The sequence below is a fragment of the Athene cunicularia genome (genome assembly GCF_003259725.1).
Source record: "Athene cunicularia isolate RWA chromosome 2 unlocalized genomic scaffold, athCun1 chr2_part1, whole genome shotgun sequence".
Classification (NCBI taxonomy): Eukaryota; Metazoa; Chordata; class Aves; order Strigiformes; family Strigidae; genus Athene; species Athene cunicularia.
Genome location: NW_020799095.1, coordinates 29,591,485 through 29,618,625, shown reverse-complemented (window position 1 = coordinate 29,618,625; position 27,141 = coordinate 29,591,485). Strand labels below are relative to the sequence as shown.

General features: G+C 39.1%; 1 protein-coding gene across 1 annotated transcript; it reads right to left on the bottom strand.

Annotated features, from left to right (window-relative positions):
• Window positions 1–4,291: 4,291 nt before the first annotated feature.
• Window positions 4,292–24,450, bottom strand: STEAP4 (STEAP4 metalloreductase). Its single transcript, XM_026843696.1, has 5 exons — window positions 24,326–24,450; window positions 9,110–9,565; window positions 7,246–7,773; window positions 6,560–6,724; window positions 4,292–5,558 (listed from the first exon to the last, which is right to left on the bottom strand). Exons 2-5 carry the CDS (start codon window positions 9,563–9,565, stop codon window positions 5,289–5,291), a joined length of 1,419 nt encoding a protein of 472 aa, XP_026699497.1. The 5' UTR covers window positions 24,326–24,450; the 3' UTR covers window positions 4,292–5,288.
• Window positions 24,451–27,141: the final 2,691 nt, after the last annotated feature.

The window sequence follows — 27,141 nt, the reverse complement described above, 5'->3', positions numbered from 1 at the left end:
GTAAGTCCTGTGCCTGATGCACACTTGGGTTTGCTACTGCTGCTGCTCAACAGTGAATGGCAACTACCTTTGGAAATGTTGTTATAAAGGATGAGAAAGTAGGCTGATTTGTACCAATTTGTACTGGGAAAAGAAGACTATGGTAGCATCCTAAAACCTGGCTTGGACTCCAGAGCTGCCAAGATCAAACTCTTCATTTAATTATTTATAAGATACTGAAATAATTGGTACCATGCAAGCAAAAATGTGTGACATCTTCTGTCACAGAGCCAGTAGAAAAGAAGAAAACCAGGTTTGTCTTCTTCCTTCTTTCCTGCTTTCCTTCTCTCTCTTTCATTCTAATAAAGTTTTTACTTTTGTTCCATATACTTTTCTCCAGAACGGTTCTTTGAAAATACGTCCCTCTCTCTATGCCAGAACTCAGTCACAGATAATCTGTTCAAAACATGGGCCATTCTGTTTTGGTCTAGTGGCGTTCAACCATTTATGTCCTGCAATGATAAGCATATTACAATAACTTACATTTTTTCATTTTTCATTTATCTATTTTCTGAAGTCTCTAAAGAGAGATTTATGGAGACTGCACTTTCTCGTCTTCCATAAAACTAGGGAAAAAAAAAAAGTAATGGGTAATAAACTAGGAAAGGCCTCTGCACTGATGTTTAACAGCTTGAGTCTACTGATTGTGGTTAAGCTTTTCCTAGATTAAATCTGAGCAAGTGTGAAGCAAAGCAAGCACAGTGAAGGGACTGTATTTGAATGTCTCTCAAATAATATGCAAATCTGGTTGTGGAAAGGATGTGTGTGAAGCCATACAAACCAAAAATTACCACTTCTGGTTTGCAGCATTTGGAGACATTAGCTAAGTGTCAAGCAATTCTCTGAGGTCTGTGCATGTCCTCTCAAGGATCTGCAGTGTATATTTTTTGTAGCACTGAGGTTCCTTATAAGAAAATAATATGTCACGGGTCTAATCTTGTCAGAGCTAATATTTATGCAAATTCTGGATTCCCAGATTCAATAACATTAAATTAAGACAATGTACAACAATAGATGTGCGTTTTTTTTCTTATCACGGTGATATATATATATATATATATATAAAAAATATATAAATATATATCTATATATAAAATATCTTGAAGAATGCCAGCTTCCTCCAGGGGTCAAATCATTCATGTTAATGTCAGGAATTAAAGATACAAATGGAGATCCACAACAGAAGCATGTATAATGCAGAGGAAAATAAGAGTCTCTGTAGGAGAGAAAAGCTTCCATAGTGTGTGGAAGAGAGCCATATTTAGGCTGTTGCAGGAACACTGAAGATTTGTTAAACATGTTATTCATATCATGGAAGAGCAGCCAAACATAGGTTACATAGTTCCTGTGAGTGTTCATACTATTCACCAGTTCGTTATTTGAACTGGTTAATCAAACAGGCTCACTGGTGTTTGAAATAAGAGATGCTCTTCTAAAATCGTGTGTCTGATAGGACGTAACAGGAGCAAAGCTGCAAAAAACTGACATGCTGGAAAAAAGGGCCTTTCTAGACTGGGTCATGGACAGTCACATCTTGGAGTGAGAAGTGACTGTTAGATAAAGCAAAGAAGACTGACAGAAGGTCATGCTGCAGAGCAAAAGTAAGTTGCAGATCTCTGGACTCTCAGTGTGGTGTGATGGAACTGAAGGGAATGGCTCGGATCTCCGTGGTTCAAGATCCAGCAGTATCTGTGGTGTCAGCTGCATTCCCTGGGACCAGTGTGTGTTTGACATCCTGTTACTGTCTCAAGGAAATCTAATTAATTAAACTACTTTCTTTTCACTAATAAGTGCAATTTTTTGGTTGAAATGGATATTCCCTAGTTATAACAAAAAGGCCAAAGGAAGTTAAATTAGCTGCATTGTGCAGGATGTAGAGGTTTTAAAATCACTATGATGTACCACTCTCCATCAGAATAAATCTTTCTTATGCAATGAAATCCAAGCTTAGTTGTTATCATGACAATGTCTGTAATTTTTATTTTCTAAGTGTTGACTCTTAGTAGAAGTAGATTTGAGAGTCAATGCTTTATTCCTGCAGGAATTCTTAGAATGGCATTATGTACATATGAACATAAAGGCTCTTCTGGGCTTCTGGGAACCATATGGAAAACACTCTTTCCAAAATTAATTTAGTGATTCTTCTGATGTCCTCTCTGACCAGGCTTTGTCAGTACATTAAAAAAAAAAAATTAGAATATGAAGAACTCAGTCATGAGAAATGTATACAAGCTACCAACAGTTTTCATAGCACTGGCTATTGTTTTCAAAATATTGCCACTGAAGCTTTTAGTTTAACTATTGTGTAAGACTACTGAAGGAATTTTTCTCTGCAATGTTGAAGAAATAAATATGTAAATTTGTGAAGCAAATACTCCCCAGCTGCCCAAGAATAACAGGATACGAAATCCCTCACTTAGACTGGAAAAAAGAGTGCTGCTGGAGATCTGATCTATTATCTAATCTACTGAAGTCAACAAAGAGTCTGCTGCTGACTTCAGATGCAAGGGCTTTGGATCAGCTCCCGAGAGCTGCCGCATGGACCCAGTGCAAAAAGCCCAGCATTGTCTCCTTGGTTTGTACACAGCAGCTATTGGCACATTTTTCTTGGAGTAAACATCAAACTGCAAATTGTACGTAGCCGCTTAGCATTTCCAGTAATCTCGGCCTGTGTTTTAGCGTAACAAAGCAATGTGATATCAATCTCTGAAGAAGTTCATTCGTCTTTCCTGCAGGAGCTACAGCCCTGTGCGTGTTTGAGACTGTGGTTTAGTAGTGAGTGAATACACAGGTGGTATTCAGTCAGGCCACAGTTACTTGCACTAATTCTCAGCAAGGGTAAAGAAAACCTAGTCTGGCCTACTTTCTCTTTAACACAAGGCACTCAGAAACACAGGATTCTGTTTGTTGAGAGGAAGAGGCAGAGCATTTGCAATTGTATTTCATAAAGCATAGCTTTTAAATGGGTGTTACTTGCCATGATTGTTGCTCTTTAAACTTCAACCCATAGGTACAGCTATGAGAGAGAGAAAAAAAAGGGTGGGTTTTAGATCTGTATTGGGGTAGGCAGAAACCCCCAAAATAAATCCTTTAAAAAGTAATGAAGAACTCCAATCTGTATCAGTGTCTTGGAACTCTTACTATTTGTAATAACATAAATCTGGAGTAACTCTGTCACTGAGACCAGAATTTGGACCCAAAATGGCAAATGTAGAGGACATAATACGCTGTTGCTACATATTTTCTGCTCTGTCTGTCCCTTTCTCTTACACCTATACACATAAAAAATTTCTCTCTCTCTGTCTTGTTCTCCTTCTCTCTTGCTGCTTCTGCCTCTCTCTCCTCTCTTTAGGGAGCTATGAAGAGGTGTTACAGGCATCCTCACAACAATGTTGTCATTTAGGCCTTCTGAGCCCATACCCGATCCCTTCTGCACTAAATGATTCTGTAAGATTAACATGGGAAATCTTTGAAGGAAGCTTGAAATGGAGTACTACTCCATCAGGGACAGGTCAAGGAAAACTTTGTATAGACCTACAGCAACATATGCATATCACCTTATGACATGCCAAGTATGATGTATGCATCGGTGCTGGTTAGTAAGAGTATTTGGTGCCAAAATTATTTCCAAGAAGTCTGACTCCATCAATTTCTGATATCCCAGACTCCTTTACCATTCTTTTGGGTATTAAGATTCTTTCTGGGTCAGAAAATGATGTGGAGAGGGGATGTATGTCCAGAACTAAAAAAAGACTTCATTGTTGAGAAATGTTTTGAGAAGTATCGTTCAGATAGTTTTTTTGGGTTTTTTAATCTGCTTTGTAGTGCTTGGTTGAAAGTACAGTTAGCCACACTAGTTAGCATGCTCATATGTTCATATTTGTATTTATCCTTTGTATGGATGGGGAGGAGAACAGAGAGGCAAAAGATAGTAAGCAATTATCTTCCTATAAAACCAAACTGTCAGATCCTCTGTTTGCAATTTAACAGGAGGTCACCATCCCAGCTAGATCCTGTTTTTCCACAACGTCCTCAACCCACTTTGATGACTAAGCAAACATCTGCTTATGTGAGCATCCAAGGAACAAAGATGGGGGAAGGGGAGCCCAGGCAGCTGGCTGAGGACAGGATCCCATTTTATTCCCTGCCCTAAGGCCTTCCAACACCTTTGTGCAACTGAGCATACCAGCAGTTGCATTGTATCAAAAGAGGTTTCAGAAATTATAACAGCTGAACACAGTAAAAAAAAAAATTCGTTTATTGTGGTTAAAATATGTATATTTGCATAGAATATCTGTCATATTTCATCCAAAGATTTATGTTTTGAAAAATCAACAATATTATCTTCATGAGATAAAACCATGACATATAATACAACTGCCTGATATTGTAAGATTTTCCTTCAGTTTCTTTCCTTACAACTCACTGCTTACACAAACAATCACTGACCACTTCTTGCCTGTACTTGAGAAGCTTAGGCTTGTGAGCGTATCTCATACCTTCCTGTCATTTTGGTCTTTCCTCCATCCCCTTGCCACCTGAGTTTCTGGTAGAGCAGTACAAGCGAGGATTCAGCAATCCTTGGCCCATACACTTTAAACATTAGAGTTCCTGTACACAAACCAAACAAATCTTACTCAACTATCTCTAAAGTATGAACATAGGTCTCTTAAAGATCAGATGTTAATGGGGGATAAAGTCATGCTGGGAGGCCTCAGCCAGCATCCATCCTGTACTTGTTCTGTGGGTGCTGGTGGCTTCTGGGGGCGCAAGCAGGGTGTGTGTTCATGCAGATGTGCACGTGGATCTGTGTGGATGTGTGTAGGTACATGTAAACCTGAGTCCCAGTGGGCAGGATAGGAAAGAGGAGCAGATGCTGTTTAACACCAAAGGTTGCTCTGATTCTGCCCAGCCCTGGAGGAGGTTTGGAACGACAGAGGAGGGACATGGAGCACTACTTATTTCTCTCATACGCTTCTTAGGAATGGAGAGTAATAGACAAGGGGGAATATACTGAGCAAAAGAGAGGGCCTGCACGTGTGTGAAAGCATGCCTGGGCTGCAGAAACTCAATGGCCTCATTTGGTTTGTATTTTAAGATTGTTGTTGAGGTGGCTTTATTTTACTCAGGGCCTGGCCAAGTTTTGCACTTTTTCTCTCACTCTCCAGATAAAGGAGGCTCAGTACTTCTTTTTTATATGCCTTCATACTATATTTTTTTCTTCTTTTTGATATTACAATTTAGTCTAATTATACAGCAGACTTGTTGATAATGTAATTTGACTGTTCTGAGTATTGGGGATTTCTCTCCCAGCCCTGTCGAATTCGTGTGAGAGGTTTATCTAGACAAGGAAGTATCAGCACAAATTTGACAACCAGTACGATGCACGGAACAATGAGGGAGAGCATATAGGCATTTGGAAGATACCATCTGTATGATGATGGGCTCAGGAACCGGTTTCCACCATAAACCAGAGTGTGTGCAGTGCACAGAATCAGAGTCAGATATCCTAGTTTGGACTACAGGAGAACAAAGGAAAGAAAGAAATAAGTGGAGGTTAAAACAGTAAATTAAACCAGAACAAATGCAATTTACAGTAACCTTTGTGAAATGTGCCAACTTTGGGACTAACTGGGGACTGCTGAAATGAAACTATTTTGTATAATATAAATACTCATTGTTTTTTAATAAATATTAATTCAAATGGATCTAGGTGAAACACACTTCTTGGGTTTGTTTTTTTTTTCTCCATCAATAATCCCGATAATTTTTGCTAGCTCACACATACTGCCTAGTGGTTGTCATGTTTGTGAAATTGCAAAGAAAATTTAGTGAAGAGATCCAAGCTTTTATGTGCCCTAGTGCTAATCCATCCAGAACTACCATGCTGTGCAAGTTTTTGGCCTTGATAAAACATTCATTGATAGTAATTTCCCCTTCCCTTGCCTCCCTTTCCCTGCCAGCCCAGCGCCTGCAGAGGCACAGCAGCTTGTACCAAGCTTCCTCAGAACAGGGGGCTGAGATTATAGTGTTACTAGGGACAGCCTGTTTATAGGCACAGCAGTTTTTAGAATCTGCAGAAACTGCAGATTCCCTTTAGATGCTTGGCATCAAGATAATCTGAGTTATAAAGTAATTTTTCAAACCCATTTTAACGGAATTATCTTGTGAACCAACAAAATTAGCCCAATAAACGGCTAAAATATTTTGTGACTTAGCATAATTGTGGAATTTGATAATTTCACAATGTTAGCTTTCTGTTTGTCATTTAGGAGCTCACATCCCAATTTTCTCTTGTTAATGCAGTAATCTCAGTTGTACCATAAGCATCCATCAGAGCAGTGGTTTTTTACAGGTGAGCTGTATAGCCATGTAGACTTTTTTTTCACTGTGTTATGGTGGATAGTGCACACATCACATTTGGAGATACTGATGGAGGAAAGCCCTAAGTCTCTAATAAACCTGCCTGTGTTATAGTTTATAAGGGAAGAAGGTTTTTTAGAATAAGTCTTTTTCTTACCTGTACAAATCGAAATTCTCGCCAGTTAACATTGTTGCTGACTGAAGGCAAGGAAGTTATTCCCAGAAGAACAAATAAAAAAAATCCTAAAATCCCCAAAGCCAAATAAGAGTCACTAAGCCAGGCGTAAGTGTTGTTGAGTGGTTCTGTTTTATTGTTCAGTGCCTGATGAAAAGAAGACCACATATATCTTAGTGATAGCAATTTTAGGATCAATATGCAGAAGAACTATCCTTTAAGGAGATAAATTGGACATTTACTTTGAATGCCTACTCAAAACACAGAAAAGGCATTATATTATGTATAGTTTCCATGTACCTATGATTGCGATGCTTGTTTTACATTGCAGGTCAGAAAGTGAAAATATGTGCCATTCTTAAAGGTATATGGAGAAATAGGGAAATATGTTTCTTTAATTTACTTTTAATGTTTACATTTTCCCTGCTTATTTTATTAATATGTAAACTATCTAGGAAGAAGACTGAGGTCAGAAATCTCCTCAACTCAGCATAATATCAACAAACTTTGGATATACCAGTAGTTAAAAGGAACACAGAAGCTAGAAAAATAACCCTATTGTAGAGAACATTAGACTGTCCATATGAGTTTCTAAAACTCCAGATAGAGGGTAGTATTTGTAACAGGACCAGAAGAAATCAAGACATAGAGCAGGGAACAAAACTTACCTGGGAGATGATTTGGCTGCTGATTCTCCATCTTACAAAAGAGCGAATTGGGATAACAAGAGTGTACAAAACGTGCAGAGAAGCAAATGCCAAGGCTACTAGTCCAAGTTGTTTCCTACACAACATCCATTTGTCCAGCCAGTCTGGGAAACGGCGGTATTTGGTACCTCTGTATAACTGAATAATTGCAGCAAGTACACCAGGAAGATAAACCAATGCAAGAAGAATGAGGGCCAATATAGGACAGACCCGATTTGGAATGCTAATTGTGATAAAAAATGAAAAGTCTTGGTTATCATAAACATAAGAGTAAATTACATCACGAATCAAACAGTAAAAGAAGAAGAATGTGGCTAGGCAAAGGGACAAAACGATGGGAAACCTCCACATTGGAAAGAGCTGCAGAGGGTAATTTTCTATTTCCTGAGCAGCCAAGAGGGTTCCCTGATCTAATGGGGTGAGACCCAGTGCACGAACAATGTCCATCACCCTTTGTTTAGCTTCCATGTCATCTCCACAGACAAAGACCTGCAAAAAAAACAAGCAGAAGTTTTATTTAGACAGACTTTCTACATTCTCTGCTGTCATCCTGTCTGGACATAGGCAATGGGCACAAGCTTCCTAGGCTACTTGTTGGCTTCCCTGCTGGCCTTAATTTGTATAGGCAGAAAGTAGCCTATAGGTACTTTCTTGGCCAACAAGTCCAAGAACTAATAATATGAATCATTGGGGAAGGAGATTGTTTCAAATGGCAAAATTTTGGTACAAGTCTATGCCTAGAAGACTCGACATACTGTTTTGAAGACATGCAAGCAGTTTGTAAGCATAAGGTCTTATGGAAGCAAATAGGAGCAAAATTTTCAGTAGGAGCAAAATTTTCAATTGCTGCTACAGTGGTCTGTAAGTACTCCAGGGAACTGGGGACAGAGGTCTTTAAAACATAATTGCTCTATCACAAAAGCAAATACTATTACTTTCCAAGTCTAGTAAAATAGTGAAGAAACCATCTTTTTTTGTGAGTGTGCAAGACAATACTCCTTTTGGAACTGGGAGAAAGGGGGCAATTTCTGATCTCGTTGATATGATGCAGGCTTGTAGAGCTTAGGCTTGGAAATCCTTGGGTCTTTAGTTTAGCCAAAACATTTATCTCGCAACAGAAAGCAAAGCTAGCAACGGTTTGAATAGCTGGCTGAAACCATGTGTTGTACAAGAGCACTATCCCATAGAGCAGCAGAAAACAGGGTAATAATAAATGATTTGTCTTCAAGTAAGCTGCTGTGTTGCTTCCTATGACCAGCTCTGTGCTTGCTGGCCTGTGGTTAAGGAGCTGGTTAAAAATGTTTGCATGCACTGTTGTTTTAAACTTCTGTAGTGATAGATTCTGAATTAGAAAACCTAATCAATTTGTTCACTTTTCAGCTCACTTCTGTTGCCCACACTCATTCTCTTTCCCCATCATATCTGTTGTCTCCCTTTTTTTTCTCTCTTAATTTTAATCTTGCTTTGATATATTCCTCCTATCTCCTTTCTGTTTAACTTACATTCCTGGTGAACAACTGATGCACCCCTCATTTCCTCCTGGTTTGCTGTCTCTCTCTAGCTCTGCTATCTTTCTTTCCTTGCTCCTCTAATGTCTCTGAACACCCTACCAAGTCTGATGGCAAACTATCTATATACCTTGTCATAGTGTATTACAAACCAGTAGTAAATTTAGGTCATATTTAATTTGAAATGGACAATTATAGTGAAAATTCCATCTCAACCCTGACTGATTTGTATGTCCTGTGTGTGTTTTGTCTAGCTGTTAAGAAATCATACAATATATAACTCCATGGCACAGGAAACCCCGGTTGCTCAGTCTTACCTGCCGGCTTGCATCCAATGTGCCGGATTGCAAGGCCCAGGCCGAGACAGTGTTAAAGGCTTTCACAACCTTAGCACCAGGCACCAGCTGAGCGAGGTACTCTGCATTTGATTCCGGATACTGGTTTATTTTTAAGTTGTTGCTTACATCCACCAAGACTTTTCCATGGAGAATTTCTGCTAGTGATGTAAGGAAGTTGTAATGTTGCCTCTGGATTGCTATAATGATGATGGCAGCTTTCTGTGCTGCCTCTGCGTGGCTCAACAGCTCTGCATCCTTGGGAATTAGGCTGGATTTCTGTGTGCTTCGGCTTCCAAAAACGACAGGGTAGCCAGACTGAATCATTTTATGCCCCAGAGCTCTTCCAAAATCTCCAGTTCCAAATATGCATATTGTCTCTCTTTTGTTAGAAGTGTTAGGAGTCAAAGCCATTATATTGGAAGAATTTTTATTCATCTGTTAAAAAAAAAAAAAAAAAAGTAATAGGAACAAACTAAGCAAAACATCAATCTTTTGAGAATGTAAGGTTAGCATCCACCCTGGCTATACAAAATAAATATCTGAGAGTTCTCTTGCCTCTTAATATGCTTCCTGCACATTCTTCTGAAGACACACTCTCAGGAGACTTCTGTACACTTTTCAAAAAACAGTTCTGGATATTCAACTCTGCATCTCTTACGGCACCCTCTTTTCCATCCATTTTATAGTGTTTAACATTCAACTGAACTGTTGCAGTTTTTCTCTCTCAAAGGAAAATCAGGAGGAAAAGATACAGGAACACAGAGAGCAAAGGTTGCACACATTTCAGAGTAATTACTATTTGCTTATGCTGTAGAAAAACATTGAAGAGGAGTATGTTTCTGATAGAAAGATTAGAACCTGAAAGGTCTTTTGCAAAATACTTGAAGAGATATCAGGCAGCTACAAACCTATCTGTTACCCTCAATATTTCCTTAATATAACTAGTCAGTGCCATTTTGTTCTATTATTGTTCTTCAGTTTCCTAAAGAATGTCCTGTGAAGCATTTGGACAGTAGAATTGTAATATTTCATGTTGAACATTTATTTTTGGTATTTGTATGTTACTCATAATAAAATTCTCTTTGAGGTTTTTATCTATCCTCCTTTATCACTGTACCTGGAAGCTTCGAAGTCTTTAATGTATTATCCATACCATAGCAGTATGTACGCTCTGTACTTGCAGACTGAGACCCATGATACAAATACAGAATCAAAAGGGTCTGCTCCAAAGGTCTTGCAGTAGGTCCCCTGGCTGTTGTCCTCACTTCACAAAAGGTGAACTCAGACAAGAAAACCTAAGGCCTAAAGGAAGACCTTCTACCTGGGACCCCTCTCTTGGACTGGCCAGCAATTTGGTACTTAGGGCCGCCTTTTAATTTGCAGGAGCCCTGATTTAAGTCTTTCACTGCATCACAGATATCTGTCTTAATTAAAGCTGTGGGAATAACTGATTTTTCCAATTTGCAGTAAAGAAATGCATGAAATGGTTAGCTAGACCCAAAACAATTGCTTTGCTACTGCTGTTTATTAACCCTTTGCTTAAACAAGCTCTGTATGTAGCTAGCTAGCCCTCAGTTGACATCAGTGCCTGCTCAGCACTGTTCTGTTAATGAGCTGTGGGCACCCTGGGATTTAGAGAGCTGCCAAGGGAGTTTGCTTCTGGTCATTAGGGGAAGGCATCAACTCAGGCAGAGAAGGGCTGAAGAATCTGTGTGCTCATGGCCTCTGTGGCTTGTGCAGGTCCCATGGGAGGCTTTGCAGTGCAGCAGGTGTTAGCCCCAGCTCTCCTGAAGCTGCAGTCCCAGCTACCCAGCTGGACTCTGTGTACTTCATGAAGTAACACACTGAGCATGAAAATAGATCCTCAAAGGGACACATCAGAATGTTGCTTGCATATTGGTGTGCTCTGACACATGCATACAAATGCAAAGTCCTTTGACATATGCAAAAATAATTCTCTGAGGGCTTTATTAATGTCCCATGAGGCTCTAATGTGACTAAAGCTATAAAATTCCTTTTTGGGGGTAGTCTGTGTTTCAAAAAACAAGAGAAGAGTTGCATATATAATATTAATAAATGATCCAACTCAGTACCTAATAAGACTCAACTAATTTTTCCTTTTAACAAAATAGGCTGCTATCTAAAATGAAAAGTAGAATTTATTTGTAACACATGATTGTCCAGTTGAAATCTTGTATATTTGCCCTCAAGAAATCATTAAGTTATTGCTGTGTGAACTATGCAAATCATTCTCATCTCAAAGTAAGACTGGAAACAAACCCAAAATTCAAATGGATGTCATCAGGTAATATATTTGAGAGATCAGTCAAAGTTCTGTTTTGTTTGAGTTTATGGAAATATTTAGTATAGAGATTTACTATAGAGATATGCTATACACCAGCAAGAAATAAGTCTATGAAGTGCTTCTGTTGTTCACTAATACTGAACATCTCATTTGTTAGTGAACGCTGAACTCATCTTGCCAGAAAAGAGAAAAAGAGGGAGATGAAAAGAAAAATTAATGTAAGGAACACTCTTTTCTTCAAAATACAGTTTATTGGAGCACTATTTAAGATGTAAGGGGACTTGTACAAGCAGTGAATATTATTCCATAGCAAGCTGAAAAGAGTTAAAGCTCCCTTTAATACTGGTGGTCTAATCTAGCTTAATACCATTTTTAAGAAGACGTCTGGGTTTCAGCTGGGATATGAGCTTGAATAAAGTAAGCAGAATTTAACTTTTCTTTTTAAGAATTACTTAATTGGGATGCCCATAGCTTTTATGATGGTACATATTATATATTAGAAATAAACTGGTCTAAATTTTTTTAAGAGTTTAAGTGTATTATAAAACTGATATTAATTTTATAGTGCATCTGGTACTTCTGAACATCACATGTAAGACAAAGCAAGTGCGTTTAAATCCCAGGCTTTTTGGACCATGCTCCCTTCTAACAGACAGAAATTAAATTAATTTTCTCCATTGAATCCTTTTTTCTCATCCTTCCAACATGTCTTTGTGCCAGCTGGCTGTTGTTGAACTAAAAGAAGCTTGTGGGCTTTGCAGTGAACTTCTGGAGGTTAATTCAGGTGGTAGGTTATGAGCACATAGGCAGTGCATAGTTAAATTCTGGCTTTGCTGTGTGTATTTGAGGAAAATGCAGCTTCTGATGGCAACTGGGTAGGTGTAAAGTCAAAACAAGGAAAATGGTTTCCCAGAGTCCATGGCAGTGATAGCTGCAATGTGAGAAGACAGTAATTTTATACAGGGCAAGGTATTTTATTGTCATACATCAGTGTGAAAGATAGGAAGCAGAAGTACATCACAAGGGAAACAGGGCCAGTCTGGTGTCTGGTCAAAGGCTGACACTGGCATCTCAGTAAGCAGCAGACGGCAGTGCCCATGGGTTATGCCACGGGTCTGCTCTGTGCCCATGGGTTATGCTGAGCACTCTCGAAATAACAGAGGAAAGCAGAAGTACCAGCAAAGAAACATGTAGTAATCATTATCTGTTCTTTTATATATGTAGCCATATAGTATCTGAGAAAAAGACATAGAGATTTGTATCCATACTTAGTATTTTTGCTTATATCCATCCCCCTAACATTAGAGCACTAGTGATGCCTTTTGTTATTTGAAAGATAATCCATGTAAGCTTCTGTAATGATTAACTGTGTTCTTTCTCTTCTGCATTGTTACTATAGTCTTATACACTGAATTATCCCATTTTAAGGAAAATGGTGGTAATCTCTGAGTTTACTTGGTCAGTAGTGATAAAACGAAAATGAAAGAAAGAAAATTCTGAAAGAAAAAAAGAAGCTAACTAGGAAACTGTTGTTTCTGCTGAGTGCATAAACACTAAGGGAACCGAATGAAGGTCAATATTTAGTTCAGCAGTTGTAGGTAAACATATGGTTATGTAGGTATGTGGATGAAGACAAGCACATTGCTTTGCACATGGAGAAAAGGAGGGTTTTCCTATCAGAAGCAATGCCACAGATGAAGTATAGTGTCAAAAGTGGAAAGGCAGAGATGTGACCGAGACATAGATTGGGATGGATAATGGAAAGATCAGAAAGATGTAGCATGAAATGGCAGATGGGAGATCAGTGTAATGATTCAGAAGGTAGAAAGACAAGATGAAAGGAGCAGGAAAGAGTAATTTTACTATGTGCATTTAAAAAAGAGGAAAAACAAATAACTTTGGTAGTGATCTCAAGAGATTATCTAGTCCATCTCCCTCCCTAAGGCAGGATGAACTATGTTTAAACCAAGTCTGACAGATGATGGTCTAACCTGTTTGTAAAACCTTCCTGTGTTGTGGATCTTGAAGTCTTCCTCGCTTGCTACTTTTCCAGCCATACTATTAGGCAGATTTTTCTCTTTGCAGCAGCCTTTGTTGGACATGAAAGCTGTTGCCATTTCACATTTCATTTTCTTCTCTAGATAAAACAACACCAGATCTTTCCCTGCAACTCATGCTTCTGAGAGTGGTGATCTTTCTCATGGCTTTCTTCTGACCTTTCTAGGCTAAACTGCTCCAACTGTTAATTAAAAGTATGGTGCTAAAACTGAATGCAGTACTCTTGCTGAGATCTTACCAGATAGAAAAGGATTGCTTCATTGCCTCATAGACAACACATCATCCCGCTGTCACATTTGTCTTATTCACAACACAGCTGATTCATAGTTTCATAAAGACTATGAGTACTTTAACAAGCAGTGTGTGGCAACAGGACCCAAGATGTGAAGTGAAACAGCTGGTGCTGATCACATGATGTTCACACTATCCATGTGTCAGAGATTTCCATCTTGGACTAACTTTGGTCTAGTACTCCAGGCTGAGTGCACCTAAAGCTTGACTTCTGGCTCAGCTTTTGTGGAAATGAGAACCTAGTTTCATATGTTCCAAGAGCCCTCTGTGGTGTAAAGCAAAGCTTGTAAAGTGGTGACGTGCTTCTACATCCGATCAGAACTGAAATACTCATGTAAATGCATCCTGTTATACCCAGTCCTTTAACTGGACTGCTCCCACACCACTTGCTCTATCCTTGATTTCTGTAGTTTTTTCTGACTCAGAGCTGTAATCATGCACTTGTCACTGTTGAATTGCACCACATTTTTTCAAACTGTAGCTTCAATTTGTCCAGATCATTTTGATTTCTAAGCCTGTCCTCTAACATGCTTGCAGCCCTTTTAAACTTTGTCAGATTGTCAGCTTTAATAAGCATAGTGTCTATTCCAGCACCTACACCATTTCATGAAATTCTGGAACAGGACTTTTGCCCCCTGTATATCTGCAGTAAATGTAGTCTTCCATTTTGACAATGAATGAGAGACTGAAAATGTTTCTTTTGCTACTTCTGCGGGACCTTGCCTTATATTAATTTAATTTAATCTAAAACTGCATTTTCCTATTATGCTTTTGAAAATCTTCTCTAACATTTACCATACTAAAACTTCACTCTTGTCAAGTTGTATAGCCTCAGTGATTCACAAGGCCTGTTATCCTGTTATAAGAGGAAATTAGGTTGGTTTGGAATGGTTTATTCTTGATTAATCCATGTGCATATAATCCATTTCTTTCCTATCTTCTATTTGCTTCCTCTGTTTGAGAATTGTACTTAAATGGATTAGGCCATAATTCTGCACATCGTCTTTCCTCTTACTTTTAAAGATAGCTGTTATTTTTGCCTTTCCAGTCTTTCAAAGCTCTACCTCCTCCACACGGTTCTTAAAGATAGTTATTAATGGCCATAGAAATGCTTCAGTTATCCCCTGAATGATGTGAGGTGAATTCCATCAGCCTCGCTGATCTCAGGTCATTTAACTCACCTGAGCATGGCCTAATCTCTTTCTTCTGTCATCTAGACAGAATTTTCAACAATTTGCTACTGATGTAAATGATTTTAGTAAAGAAAGAGCAAAATAGGCATTACAAAGTTGGCTTTCTAGGAGTCATTAGTCAATAGCTTTCTCTCAGTTGAGTGGTGGATCAATTCTCTCCTTGATTTTCTGTTAACAGTTTATGTTTTTACAGGAATCTTCTTGTTATTCTAGATGTATCTTACTAATTACATTTCTTTTTGTGCTGTGGCTTTTCAAATCGTAGCAACATATTAGTACTATTCTTCTGTGCTTGTCCACAGATTTTGTTTTACATATGCTATTTGAGTTTGAAGTTTCTGAAGAATTCACAGTTTCAGCCACATGGGTGTCTCACTGCAGTCCTTGCTCTGCATTGCAGTCTTTGTGTCTCTGCTTTTAACATAGTTTCTTTAAGCAGCTGCCAAATCTTTGGACTTAATTTTCTTCTCAAATTGTACTTCTCATGGAACATTACCTTCCCACCCTCAGAATCTAGTGTACTCTGCTTATTATTTTGTTAGGTGGACAAGTCCATTTTTGAGCACTTGTTCTCATCTGGTGGCCTGTGGTGGCTCTCAGCTGTGACAAAACCTCTCTATTTTCCCTTCTATCATTTTCCAAAAACTTCTATTGGGTCTGTGTTCTTTTATCTTTTGATTCAGGGCAAAAGTTTGGAAGATGAAGAAGGATATAAGGACTATCAGAAGGTAAATGACCAAAGCATTGCCAGGAGTTTGATCCATAGCCATGTAAAAGAAAGGTTTATAAGTAGAGTAAGAAGAGAGGTAATGGCCAGGACAGCTGTGATCCAGGTAGGTTATGGTATTGTCTACTGTAGGAACTAGTCTCAAGATTTACAACACTGATCCATTATAATATTTTTTTTCTTTTTAATCTCATTGTAAAAATCATAATCCCAAAGGTGGTCATAAAGATTATATATGGAACAAATAACTTTAAAAAGTGAAGTATCATAGGCCCTCTTTCTATGTAAACTAAGTATTTTGACTGCTGTTTCCTTGTAAATAATAGCAGGGACTCCCTTACACTATGCAAAAAATAAACAGTGTTAGGCATGAGAATGGGCCTGGAGCAGCTTGCTGTTCTAGCACAACATTCTGGAGGTGAATAAAGGTCCTGATGCAATACATCTGGCTGATTATAGAACAGGTGGGGAATAGATTTATCTGTGTGAATTCATACATGTTTATACATGAGTCATGACAAAATTATTGACTGCATATTCCAGTGATTCATGTACTAGAATATGAACAGTCTGTTTTCTAGGTTCACCTTTCTAGAAAAAGATTGTTTGTCCAGATTTCAGAAGGGTTACTTTTCTATAATGATGGGGAGACACTTGGGTTGACACTTTCAAGCTTATGAAATTTAGTCCATTGCACAGCTGATCTCTAATAGTATCCTGCTGCATGAAGAAGTTAATACTTCCCTCAGGTTCACTAACCTTTGGTGTTTAACTCTCTTTGTATAGTAGTGAAACCAGGACATCTGGGATAAGCAGTTTGGGTTAAGACTCTGCCCTCCTGTAGACCTCATTTTAAGTGGCTGACATGATTTCTTACATCTCACCTTAACTCCTCTGCTCTTTTAACACAGAGGATTTGTCTGTTTCTGTTTCCCTTTTTTCCAAATCTCTTGTCATTACAGCAAGGATCAGCTGAACTTTCTCACACAGCATCCACATATATAAAAGTCTTCAAGTCTCTGCCTAAGGTCTTTTTCAGCCAAAGCTCTGTATCTCTCTGGTCAGGAAGCACCTGAAAACATGCAGTTCCTTACATGGATTCAAGAGTTTTTTACATTGTTTGAACCACACAGGCAGGACTGAGCACACTGCAACTCATTTCACCAGCTGAGTTTCAGAGTGTGTCTCTTCCCAAACAGTTTGAAAACAGATTCTCAGCACCACTGTGGAGAGAAATTCCAGCATGCCATCAGACTTGACATAATTACATGTCTTAATCCAGCTGGGCAACAGTGAGCTGATCTTGAATTGGCATTTATGGCCAAACTGGTGAAAAGAAATCCTTTGTAGGTGTCCCATGTCATGCAGACCTTCCTCATACCTCTTTGAACAGACTAAACAGGTTCAGTGAGGTTTGCTTCCTCAATGCCTCTGTGTACATCTGATCCTTTCCTACCTGATAAACCTACATCCTTCTCAATCATGGGTGGGCTGCACTCTTGGTAACCACTTGGCTTTGATACCATGCTAATGACATGTACGTTGCTGGTGCAGTGAAGAACAGTGCCTACAACCAAGAATGTCAGAGGCAGCAGAAGTGGCCTTTTGTTTTTTTTGTTTTTTTTTTTTAAATCAAGTCTCTTATTTCATTGTTTCCTTCAAATCCCTATATACCTGTGGATGGACATGGTGAACTTCAACCAACTAAGTAAATAAGTACATATTTTTGTTTGGAATTACACTTTTTTCACTGGTAATTTTTAGTTTCCCATGCTGTCAAGTTCTCCAAAGTAAGTTAAACAGTTTCTTTCAGGAATAGAGTTAATTCTCATTATTGTCTTAGCTGTTTATTGCATGTACTGGCAAGTAGAAGTCATCCCCAACTGTTCTGCTTTTTTTTTTTTTTTTTTTTTTAAATGAGAATCCCTTTTTGTCTTGTCATCTATGATCAAAAGGTGTACATTAGACAAAAGTGCCCTAATACACTAAATTTACATATAGTAGCCCATTAAATACAGTAGAAAAAGAGAGTGATTAATACTTTATTTCTTGCATATGTAGTACTGCAGGTTTGGAAGTATCTTTATGAAGTATTTCACACATGCATAATATGCTGTAATTCTGGTGTATCTTGGAAAAAAGATGAAACAATTTAAAATGTCTCCTCAGAAAGACATGTACACTACTCTGAGGCAATCTCATTTACTTAAAATTTCATTTTACCGTTCCCACAGAGAGAGAATGAATGCACTCTATAGCTAATGCTGTTTCTCATAAGCTGACAGTTGTAGAACCAAATCTGCCCTAAATTATAAACTGCATTTTATGTTGCTTGATACACCTAAAACTGAGAGGCATGTGGCTAAACTACTCTCCCATGATTAATCCAGTACTTAAACACATAAAGAAAATAGCAGAATAGCTCCTAACAAATGTATAATAACAAATTATTTATGAATTTTCTTCCAAACAGATGAATATCTGCTGTTCTTCTCAGCAGAAAATCCTGGGCTCCAAGTTTTGACAAAGCTGATAAAAAATAATTGTTTGAGACAATAAATCCTCCTACAGAGGACATTGCGTTTCCCACATCTTCACTTTTTATCAGGAGAACACTAAAGCTGCCTGGAGGCTCTTCAAACAGATGAAGTATAGACCTAAATAGATGTGCTTAATGTTGTCTAAATCATAGCAAAGTACTGAGAGGGCTGGAAATCTCACCACCTCCAGCTGCTCCCATAAACACGTAAGACCCAGCTATGACTTGAGTAATTTCCTCAGTCTTTTCAGGGCTCTTGTACTGTTCTGAGGTGTGTAGGTATTAAGCTTTAATCCAGCCTAGTCAACTGCAAGGAGAATGAAAATATTTCATAAAACACCTGAAGGTGAGCAAGGGTGAGGAGAGACAGACCTGTCTACAGTGCAAGGGGCACTGGATTTATTCCAGTTGGCCCAGGAGATGTCCTGACACCTTGAAAGACATGTTTTCAGATCCACTGCCCATGGAAAAGCAGCTCATGGACTCCTGCTGAGTCCTTCCCTCACTGTGAAGCTATTCTTCTGAGCATCTTTTATCTGCCATTTAGAGACATTAACAAATAGCTCAGACTCACAGAGAAATAACACTAGAAATAATGAAGCCTGGCTTCCTAGGGGTTTGTGTTTCTTGGCTGATTACAAGCACTGATTGAAGCTGATTCCAATCACGGGAGATTACTCCTATAACATTTATTCTCACAGATTTTTAGGTTTTTTAAATGTATATAGTCACAGTATAGTCCTTCATTTTTTCAGGACTCTTCTGTGGGGTCTTCAGCTGCCTTTTTTCATGCAACATAAGAAAAACAGAGCACTCTCTCCTCCTGCTATATTTGTTTGAAATCATCACTAAAAAAGTGATTGAAGAACACACATATACATACACTCACATGCTTGATTAGAGAAATCTCACTTGCTACAGAAATCAGGCTAAAATAATGAACACACTAAAATATTCATGATGTACACACACCCACATGCATGTCTGTACAACTAAAAGAGAAGGAAACAAGCGAGAAATTGCTTTCCAGTTGTGACCCTATGTTGTTGTGGTCTGCCAAAAGTCACAGAGGATGAGGCAGGGAATGTTATCTGAGATTCTTTTGCTGACAGCCCATCAGTAGGATTCTCTGAGACTGGAATTATCTGGCATTACACTAGTAACCAACCAAAATCAGGCCTCCAGACTGTTAAAAATCTAAGAGTTCAAACCACATGTTTATTATGAGCTCTAGGAGTGCGTGACAATCCTGATTCTCTTCCCATTGATGCTAATGGAATTGTTGATTTTCTGTTAGCTTGCTTTTGCACCAGGTTGGCACAAATGGGAAGAAAATGAAGTTGAGTTGCTTCATAACACCTGTGATAAAATCAAAGGTGAGGTGGTTGCTGCAACCCAGTGGCTATGCTCTTGGTTGTTTTATGCTCCTAGAAATCTAAAGATCAAGAAGGAGGGTATGATGAAAGAGTTAAGAAAAAGGAGCATGAATATGAAGTTTTCTTGTGAAAACAAATATATGTGGATTTTCAACATGTCTGGAATGGGGCCAAGCACATTTTACAGAAAGGTAATGAATCTGTGTTCTTGCTTATACAAGCCTTAAAACGGTAAAATGTGTTTAAAGACACATGATTTAACAGTGGATAACTTTATCAGCTCACTTATTTACTTAATATAAAGTACATTAAATGTATTTACTTGATCCCCTTTTTTCCCCCTTCTTTCTTTTACATGGATTTGAACATTTTCCTCTCCTATCTGATTGCAGTCAAGTGGCATCTGCAGAGACATGCCTACCTTCAGGACAAAATGAACATCGATATTTTCAGAAATAAAGAAATTATGTTCCTCAAAAAAAAAAAAAAAAAAAAAAAAAAAAAAACTAGTTCTTGAGATGGAAGAAATTCCCCTTCTTACTGAGCCAATGATTTCGGGACTCTTTAAGCAACAACCTTAAGCCACAGGTTTCGAAAATTAACTGCTAAGAAGGCTGAATTTAAAAATGTGCTTTTTTTAAAAAAAGAAAAAACAAACCAGAGATGAGATTAGTAAAAAAATTTGCAGAACTGTTTAGGTGGTATCCTATACTGAGAAATGGAAAGATCTGGGTTTTTGGTTATTTTTTTTGACCAAAGCTCCCTTCTTTGAGTTCTGCTCAGGTTTTGCAGATGCCTGAGCTGCTGCTGGCAATTCCCCAGCCTGGCAAGTGGGGACGGGTGCGCGCAGCAGCGGGTCATTACCTTGGCTCCTAGCCCAGGCATTGGTACAAATGAAACTCCTCTGGTTGTGAGCTATTGCTCTTGGACCACAGCATTGCCGCTGAATTGCTTGCAGTGGAGCACAGGGCAGCCAGAGCTATCCTGTGCCACAGTTCACTACACAGGGACATGGGAAACTGTACACAAGGTCTCACAAATCCCTGCTGCCTGAACCTTCTTACGCAGAGGCTACCACCTTCAGAGAGAAGTCTGGTTTCTGTCTTCTACTTGCTCCTGGGTTTCAGTCAAGGCCACTGAGTATCTCTTGTTCCTATTGCTGTGAAATATGTGGGGTCAAGGCAGAAGTTACACTCTTGGTTCTGCATGTCAAGACCATACAAAAAGCAAGAAGGGGGTGCCAGGCCTTATCTATGCAATTGAAGTGAAAGAAAAAGTGGGTATTTGGGACATGATACGGAGCAGAGACAAATGAAAAGCCTACGTGTTCTTACTGAGCTGAAGAGCAAAGGAGAGGGTGCCAGGAGGTCTGAAACAAAGTGTCATGCTGCTTTTGTAATTGCCTAATTGGACAAAATAATTCCCTCCTGCAGGGTGACCCTCTCTTGCGGCTCCAGCAAGGAAATGCAATACAAAATGAGGAACTGGGTTTTCTGAATAAACCCATTGTCTTTATTGCATTACCATTTTATGCTATTACAGTTATTGCGTAATTGCCCACTTGTGAGTGCTCATGTCTTTTTACATGTTTCCTGCTCTCACAGTCCTTGTAAGCATGGGACCACCCCAGAGAAATTCTTTGTCAAACACTCCTGTGCTCTAATGATGCCAGAAAGTGTTTTGCTCTTTGGCAATCAACGTCTCCACTAAATTTCTTAGCACTTAATGCTTGTTTATCTAGAGGCCTACAGAAACTTGCTCACATAGTTGGTATCACTAATGGATTGGTGACAGGCAGCAGTAAAACACTTTGATCCCAGTCCTCAGATGCTGTAACTTGTCTGAGGTGGATGGCTGATCTGCTTCCACCATTGATCAGTGGTGCTACAGTTTGTAGCAGATTATTATAATTAATCACCTTTGAAGTGCCAAGTTATATGAAGCTCTGGTGCAGTTCAGGTTGTAGAATTCAAATGAAATTTATTAATATTCTCATTTTATGGAATATCATGCTATTTCTGGAAATGGTTTTTCTGCACATTCAGATTTGTCCTGGTGAGGCTGCTCCACTTGGGAAAAGCACATAGAGAGAAATCATCCAGAGCTGAGAACCTGTCCTCACTCCTGATTTAATCGTAACCTCGTGTTTTCCTAAGCAAGTCATGGGATCTGCATCTCCCAGTGGAGGTTTAGACCTAGCCCTGTTGCTGAACCAGGGTGATCTGCAGCACTTTGCCAGGGTGACACACGAAGCAGCTCAGCTGAGCATGGGAAGCGCTGTCTCGAGCTGGGTATCCTGAACCTGTCTCCAGCACACTGCCACCACCAAAGTTACAGCATTCCTCCAGTAATCCCACCAGGAGAGGGTTACCTCAGCAGTTTAATTAAGTAAAAAAATGCTTGAATCCACCTTTGCAATTGTGTCTCCAGGGCAGTACTCAGTAGTCACTATGAGGCTGGGAAGCAGCTTGGTCTGTCCTCTAATTAATGCTTTTGCTGGCAGCTATTCCTGCTCCTCCTCCATTTCGAAGAAGCACCGATATAACCAGTCCTTACGAGCTGCCACCCACTGCCTGCCACAGCCCTGCTGGAGCACTCTGGCCAAACCATAGCAGCAGAGAGGAGAGAGCTGTTGTCAGCAGCCCAGAAAATGATCCGTGAGAGGACACTTGAGAGTGCACCCATTTCTCACAGCCCTGTCTACAACATCAAGTAAGTGAATTTACTGACTACTTCATTGGCCATGCTCTTGCTAAGGGGAATACATGTTGGAGGAACTTTGAAAAAAGTATGTCGGTCTGAACAGTGATGTCAAAAGAGGAAAAAACATCCCAAGTTTTTGTTTTAGAGCATTCAGGGACAAAAATCCCCCACATTTAAAGTACAAAGTACAATAAGTGTCTGTAAAGGTGACATTCAAATACCTGCCCCTACCTTTTTCCCCCCCAAAACAGCTTTCAAAAAACCAAAGTCAATATACATGAAAATCTAAATAGAATAGAAATTAAGTCAAAATGCCAACATCTAAAATGTCCCTAAGAAAATATAATGTTTAAAATCTTGCAGTTCCACTCTGCTAACACTATAACTGAGAGCAGAACGGGATAAATGGTTGGCTCAAATCTTGAAGTTACCAAATAAACAGGTTTTAATAAAAATAGACCGGAAAGCAGTCAGGGAGGCCATAAAATACGTAGATTTTAACTGCTCTTCCCAAAAGCCTCAGCTGCAGTCTGTGTTTATGAGAGACTGGGTTTGTAGGGAGGAGAAGGTGATTCTGAGCATCTCAATGCCCATGCTAGGCACATTGCTGGGGTTTTTACTTTGGACTAGCTCTGGTCTAGTTCTGTGAGCTTAGCTGTGGGAGTGTTTTGCTTCACCCAAGAGCAGCCAAGACTGCATGCCCCCGGTCTGCATCATGAAACGTGGTGAAACACATCATGATACACATCATGTGAAACACATCATGATATGTGGTGAAGGGCAGCAGAATCAGTTCCCAAGCGAGCTCCTGCTCTGAAATAAAACACTAATGTAGGCAACATGCTTTGTTAACAATTTCTCAACATGAAGTAGACCCCTTATCCAGTTATGGTTTCTGCCTGTAACTAAATGAAGTAATTTAAAAACAAAATTGTACAAATATGAAAAGTGCTTAATATGTTTGTATAAGAAAATTCCAGTATGGAGGAAGATAGTACAGGGGTGCTTGATTTCTCCGTGTCTATTGGAATTTTTTGGTATGTAGTTACAGTACTACTTCATGCTAGTCTAAATCATTGCTATTAACAGTATAGGAGCTTCGGGAAGGCCACATCTAAAAAAAGAATTTACATCTTCTACTACTTGCATCATTTTATGAAGTCTCAACAGTCTTGAAAAAATTGGTCTATAGTCTGAGTGACAGTTTGTGTTGCAGATTTAGAGGGGATATGAATTTTTCCCATATCAAAGCTGAAGAACAGTTCTGACAGCTGCAAATGTCTCTGAATTAATAATGTGGAGCTGGTGTAAGACAATATTTAAGAAAACCCAATTTCTTTCTGCAGCATTGAAGCCCCTTGCTTATAAAATATTAAACAGGATTAAAATTGGTATGCTGCTTGAAAACATGAAATCCACACATGAAACCAGAAGTGAAAAGAATCATTAGTTCCAACTGTTATTAGTGACAACTTATGATTTGGGGTAAATGAAATACCCTCGGAGTACCTGCCCTTGCTACTAAAATTCAAACCAGAATTTTGGCTCTGGCTTAGGAAGAAAATCGGCTTTCTAGCTTCATCATTTAAAATCCACTGACCAATCCTTATTTGCAGAAGCTTTCTTCACTTCTTTAACTATAGCAAACACCTCTGAAAGATTAAATAAACTTGTTATCTGCTATGTAAGCTCTCTGAATACCAATGAACTAATCCAAAGTTCTGGTTTGTCCTAACTTTACAGATACAAATCCCTCCCTGTGTCTCAGGGTTTCCTTACATCACTGGTGACTAGTGGGTTGTATGTCAATACAGAACCAGGAGATGTGCTCTGGCTATTTTTTGTCTAGCAGGGAGAAAATCTGGGGTAAAATTTTATCAGGAGACTTAAAAATTTAAGTTCAAGCCCACCTAAACTTCTCAGGTTGATAGTTTAGCCATTCTGTTCCCCGTTCCCACCTGCAGAAGTGAGGGAAACCTGTGGCTTGTCTGTGTAAAACTCACCTGTGCACTCAACCTTCTGTGGTCCCTCTAGGCAAGCCAGTACTTTCCCAGCCGGTGAGACGCTGTTTGTGGTGGAGCAAGAGGGGCCTCAGGAGCTGCAGAGAGATCCTGTTGCACAGACCAGAGTGCAGAAACCCTGACAGCCTCATTGGCATTTATCTAGTGGAAGCCAGGGTGAGGCGAGGGGATGTTGCAAGCCTTGTATGTCAGTGCGGGGTGAAAGAACTTCTCGTCAAAGTCTCAGGGAAAGTCCCAGCCCTTGTATTTACAGCTGAGATGAAGCTGTGGTTGCTTTTGTCATGCTGGCACTGACTTGCCCCTTGGCTATTGGCCAGAGCTAAGGTTTGGCTGCATTCCCCGACTCTTGGAAGACTAACCTGAGAATTGCAGAAGGCAAGAAATGTTGTAGAAGCACAAAAGCAACTATTTGCCTGGAAGGTGAGCTGATTTTTTGTGTGTCACATCTCTCCTGTCCATTCCAGCTGTGGGTAGGAACAGTAAGAATGTCACATCGGGATGAAAGGAATTTGACATGGGGATGGTTGAAAGTACCTGATCTCTGAGATTCTCTAGATATTCTTGGCAGCTACAGCGACCCTGTGAAGCCAAAGGCTGGGATGGATATGTGCTGAGACATGGGTCTTTAAGGGGTAAGCCTTTGGGAGGATGTAAAGCTCTTGATGTTACACATGTTTGGAATGTGGCATAATTCAAAAAAGAGATGCCTTAAACATCAAGAAATCACTGGACTGGATCATAGTCCAGATAGGAGAGACTGGGTAAAGAGAGTCCCACTAGCACTGAGATTTCATAAGTAGTTTGAAAAAAGAATTGAAGGGGATTTAAATAATATTGCACTTTAGATTTGTAAGCAATGTCTGCCAGTAAAGAGGAAAAAAGGAAAAAAATAATTTTACAACAGCTTGCTTTTGGAACTTACTGAAAACTAACTAGGAAAATATGCTCAAGAGGAAAATAGAGAACACAAAACATAGAGGTAATCTTGGAATTTCTTCCAGGAGTAAAGGGCACCAAGGTGGTGGACATATCTGGGATTAAGCAGTGTACTACTATTTTTTCAGATGACCCATCAACTAACATGCTGCCAAAACCAGTGTTATTACATTTAAAATAAAACCTACAGGGAGTGGAAAGGAAGACAGTTGACTCACGGAGCTTAAAATCACAAGGCTAACCCCACAGAAGATGCATGAGAAATAAATGCACAAATTCATAATAGATGTAAAAAAGGGACAGGGGTTACGCCCTTCAGAGCATCAAGGTGATCTAAACATTTAGATCCTATGTAAGAATATGAGCAAAAAAGCTGAGAAAGAATTTGAAGCCATTTTCCAGTGGATCAATACCTCATAAATATTAAATAATGTAGGAGAGGGTTGAATTGTCACATTCTCACATCTATGCAAGACCTTCATATTGTAAGGCCATGCTTAAAGAAGGAGCTGGATACCCTCATTGCTCTGAGACGACCGGATGAACTAACAGAATAGATCTTGTAGTTACAGAAAAGATGGATGAAACCCTAGACTGTCCATAGATAGAGCTGAAGAAACAAAACAGGTCTGTTAGACTACCAAGGGGAGATATGGTCAGTGACAAATACCCTTCTGTCCTTAGTACATCACAAGGCTCCTGGCAGGTGCTTATATTAAGAAAAAGAAAAGAATGGGGTTTTTGAACTTCCGTGAAACCTTTGTGAGCTGCACTGTTTTTTCAGATGTCTATTTAGGCTACGTTTGGCACCTAAGGAAAAATGTGATAGATTTTTCATGCCTTTCAGGTTAGTAAGATTTATACAGATGACATTTAGATCTGATGAAAAACACTGGCTCAGAGCAGCCAGGAAAGAAACTCTGCTTCTGGGCTGAAGCTGGACAAACAACACTGTAAATGCCATGTAACACAAATAATAACATACTTGAAGAAAATTCAGCACAAACCCCAAATAAATCACCAGAAAATATTCAACAATTTGTGTTCAACAATATTTGGGTGCTAAATTGTAAAGAGAAATAGGTACCTAATGTAGCTTCTAGAGAGTGTTGTCACAATGATCTTGCATGTAATTATTGAAAAAATTGAGAAATGGAAGGAATTAATTAGACATTTCAGACCTGAAAGTAAATCATCTGTGCTTGATTTCAGGGCATATGTTGGTGTAGTCTTTTTAAAGAGTGTGGAAAGAACACAGTAGTGTTCTTTCATAGTATTTTATGAGTTAACAAAACTTAGGTATACTCAAAGGAAAAAAAAAAAGATTTAAGTCATGGAAATAACCCCATACTTTTTTATTTACTGAAGGCCAGTGCTATTTGAAACTGATTATAAATCATAAGGAATTACCAAACAGAGCCTGTCCAATGGTTATTTTTCATTATTTTTCAGTTATGGAGTGTGACTTGCAGCTTCAATATAACCTTGAAATTGCAAGCAGGTTTTCCAGAGCGTTTGACAATAGAACCAAATCCAGAGAGATATCTGTGCATCACTCTTATTGCAACAACAGTTACTGAGGCTGAGATGCTTCAGAAAACAATTTGTATCATGAATGCAAGATTAAATTTAGCCTGAAAACATGAGAGTGGTGAACCTGACAGTACTACTGGGAAAGATCTTCCAAAGCATATGTGTGGGTAATTTCAGTACTCAAATGTATAATGAAAAGGCCGGGGATATATTGTACATGAGTCTCAGGTGAGGAATTGTGTTTACAAAGAGAATAAGGTGTATCCTATGTAGTGTGGCCACGGTGAAGGCCATATCTAGGGAAAAAGTTTACAGAAAACCGGGAAAAA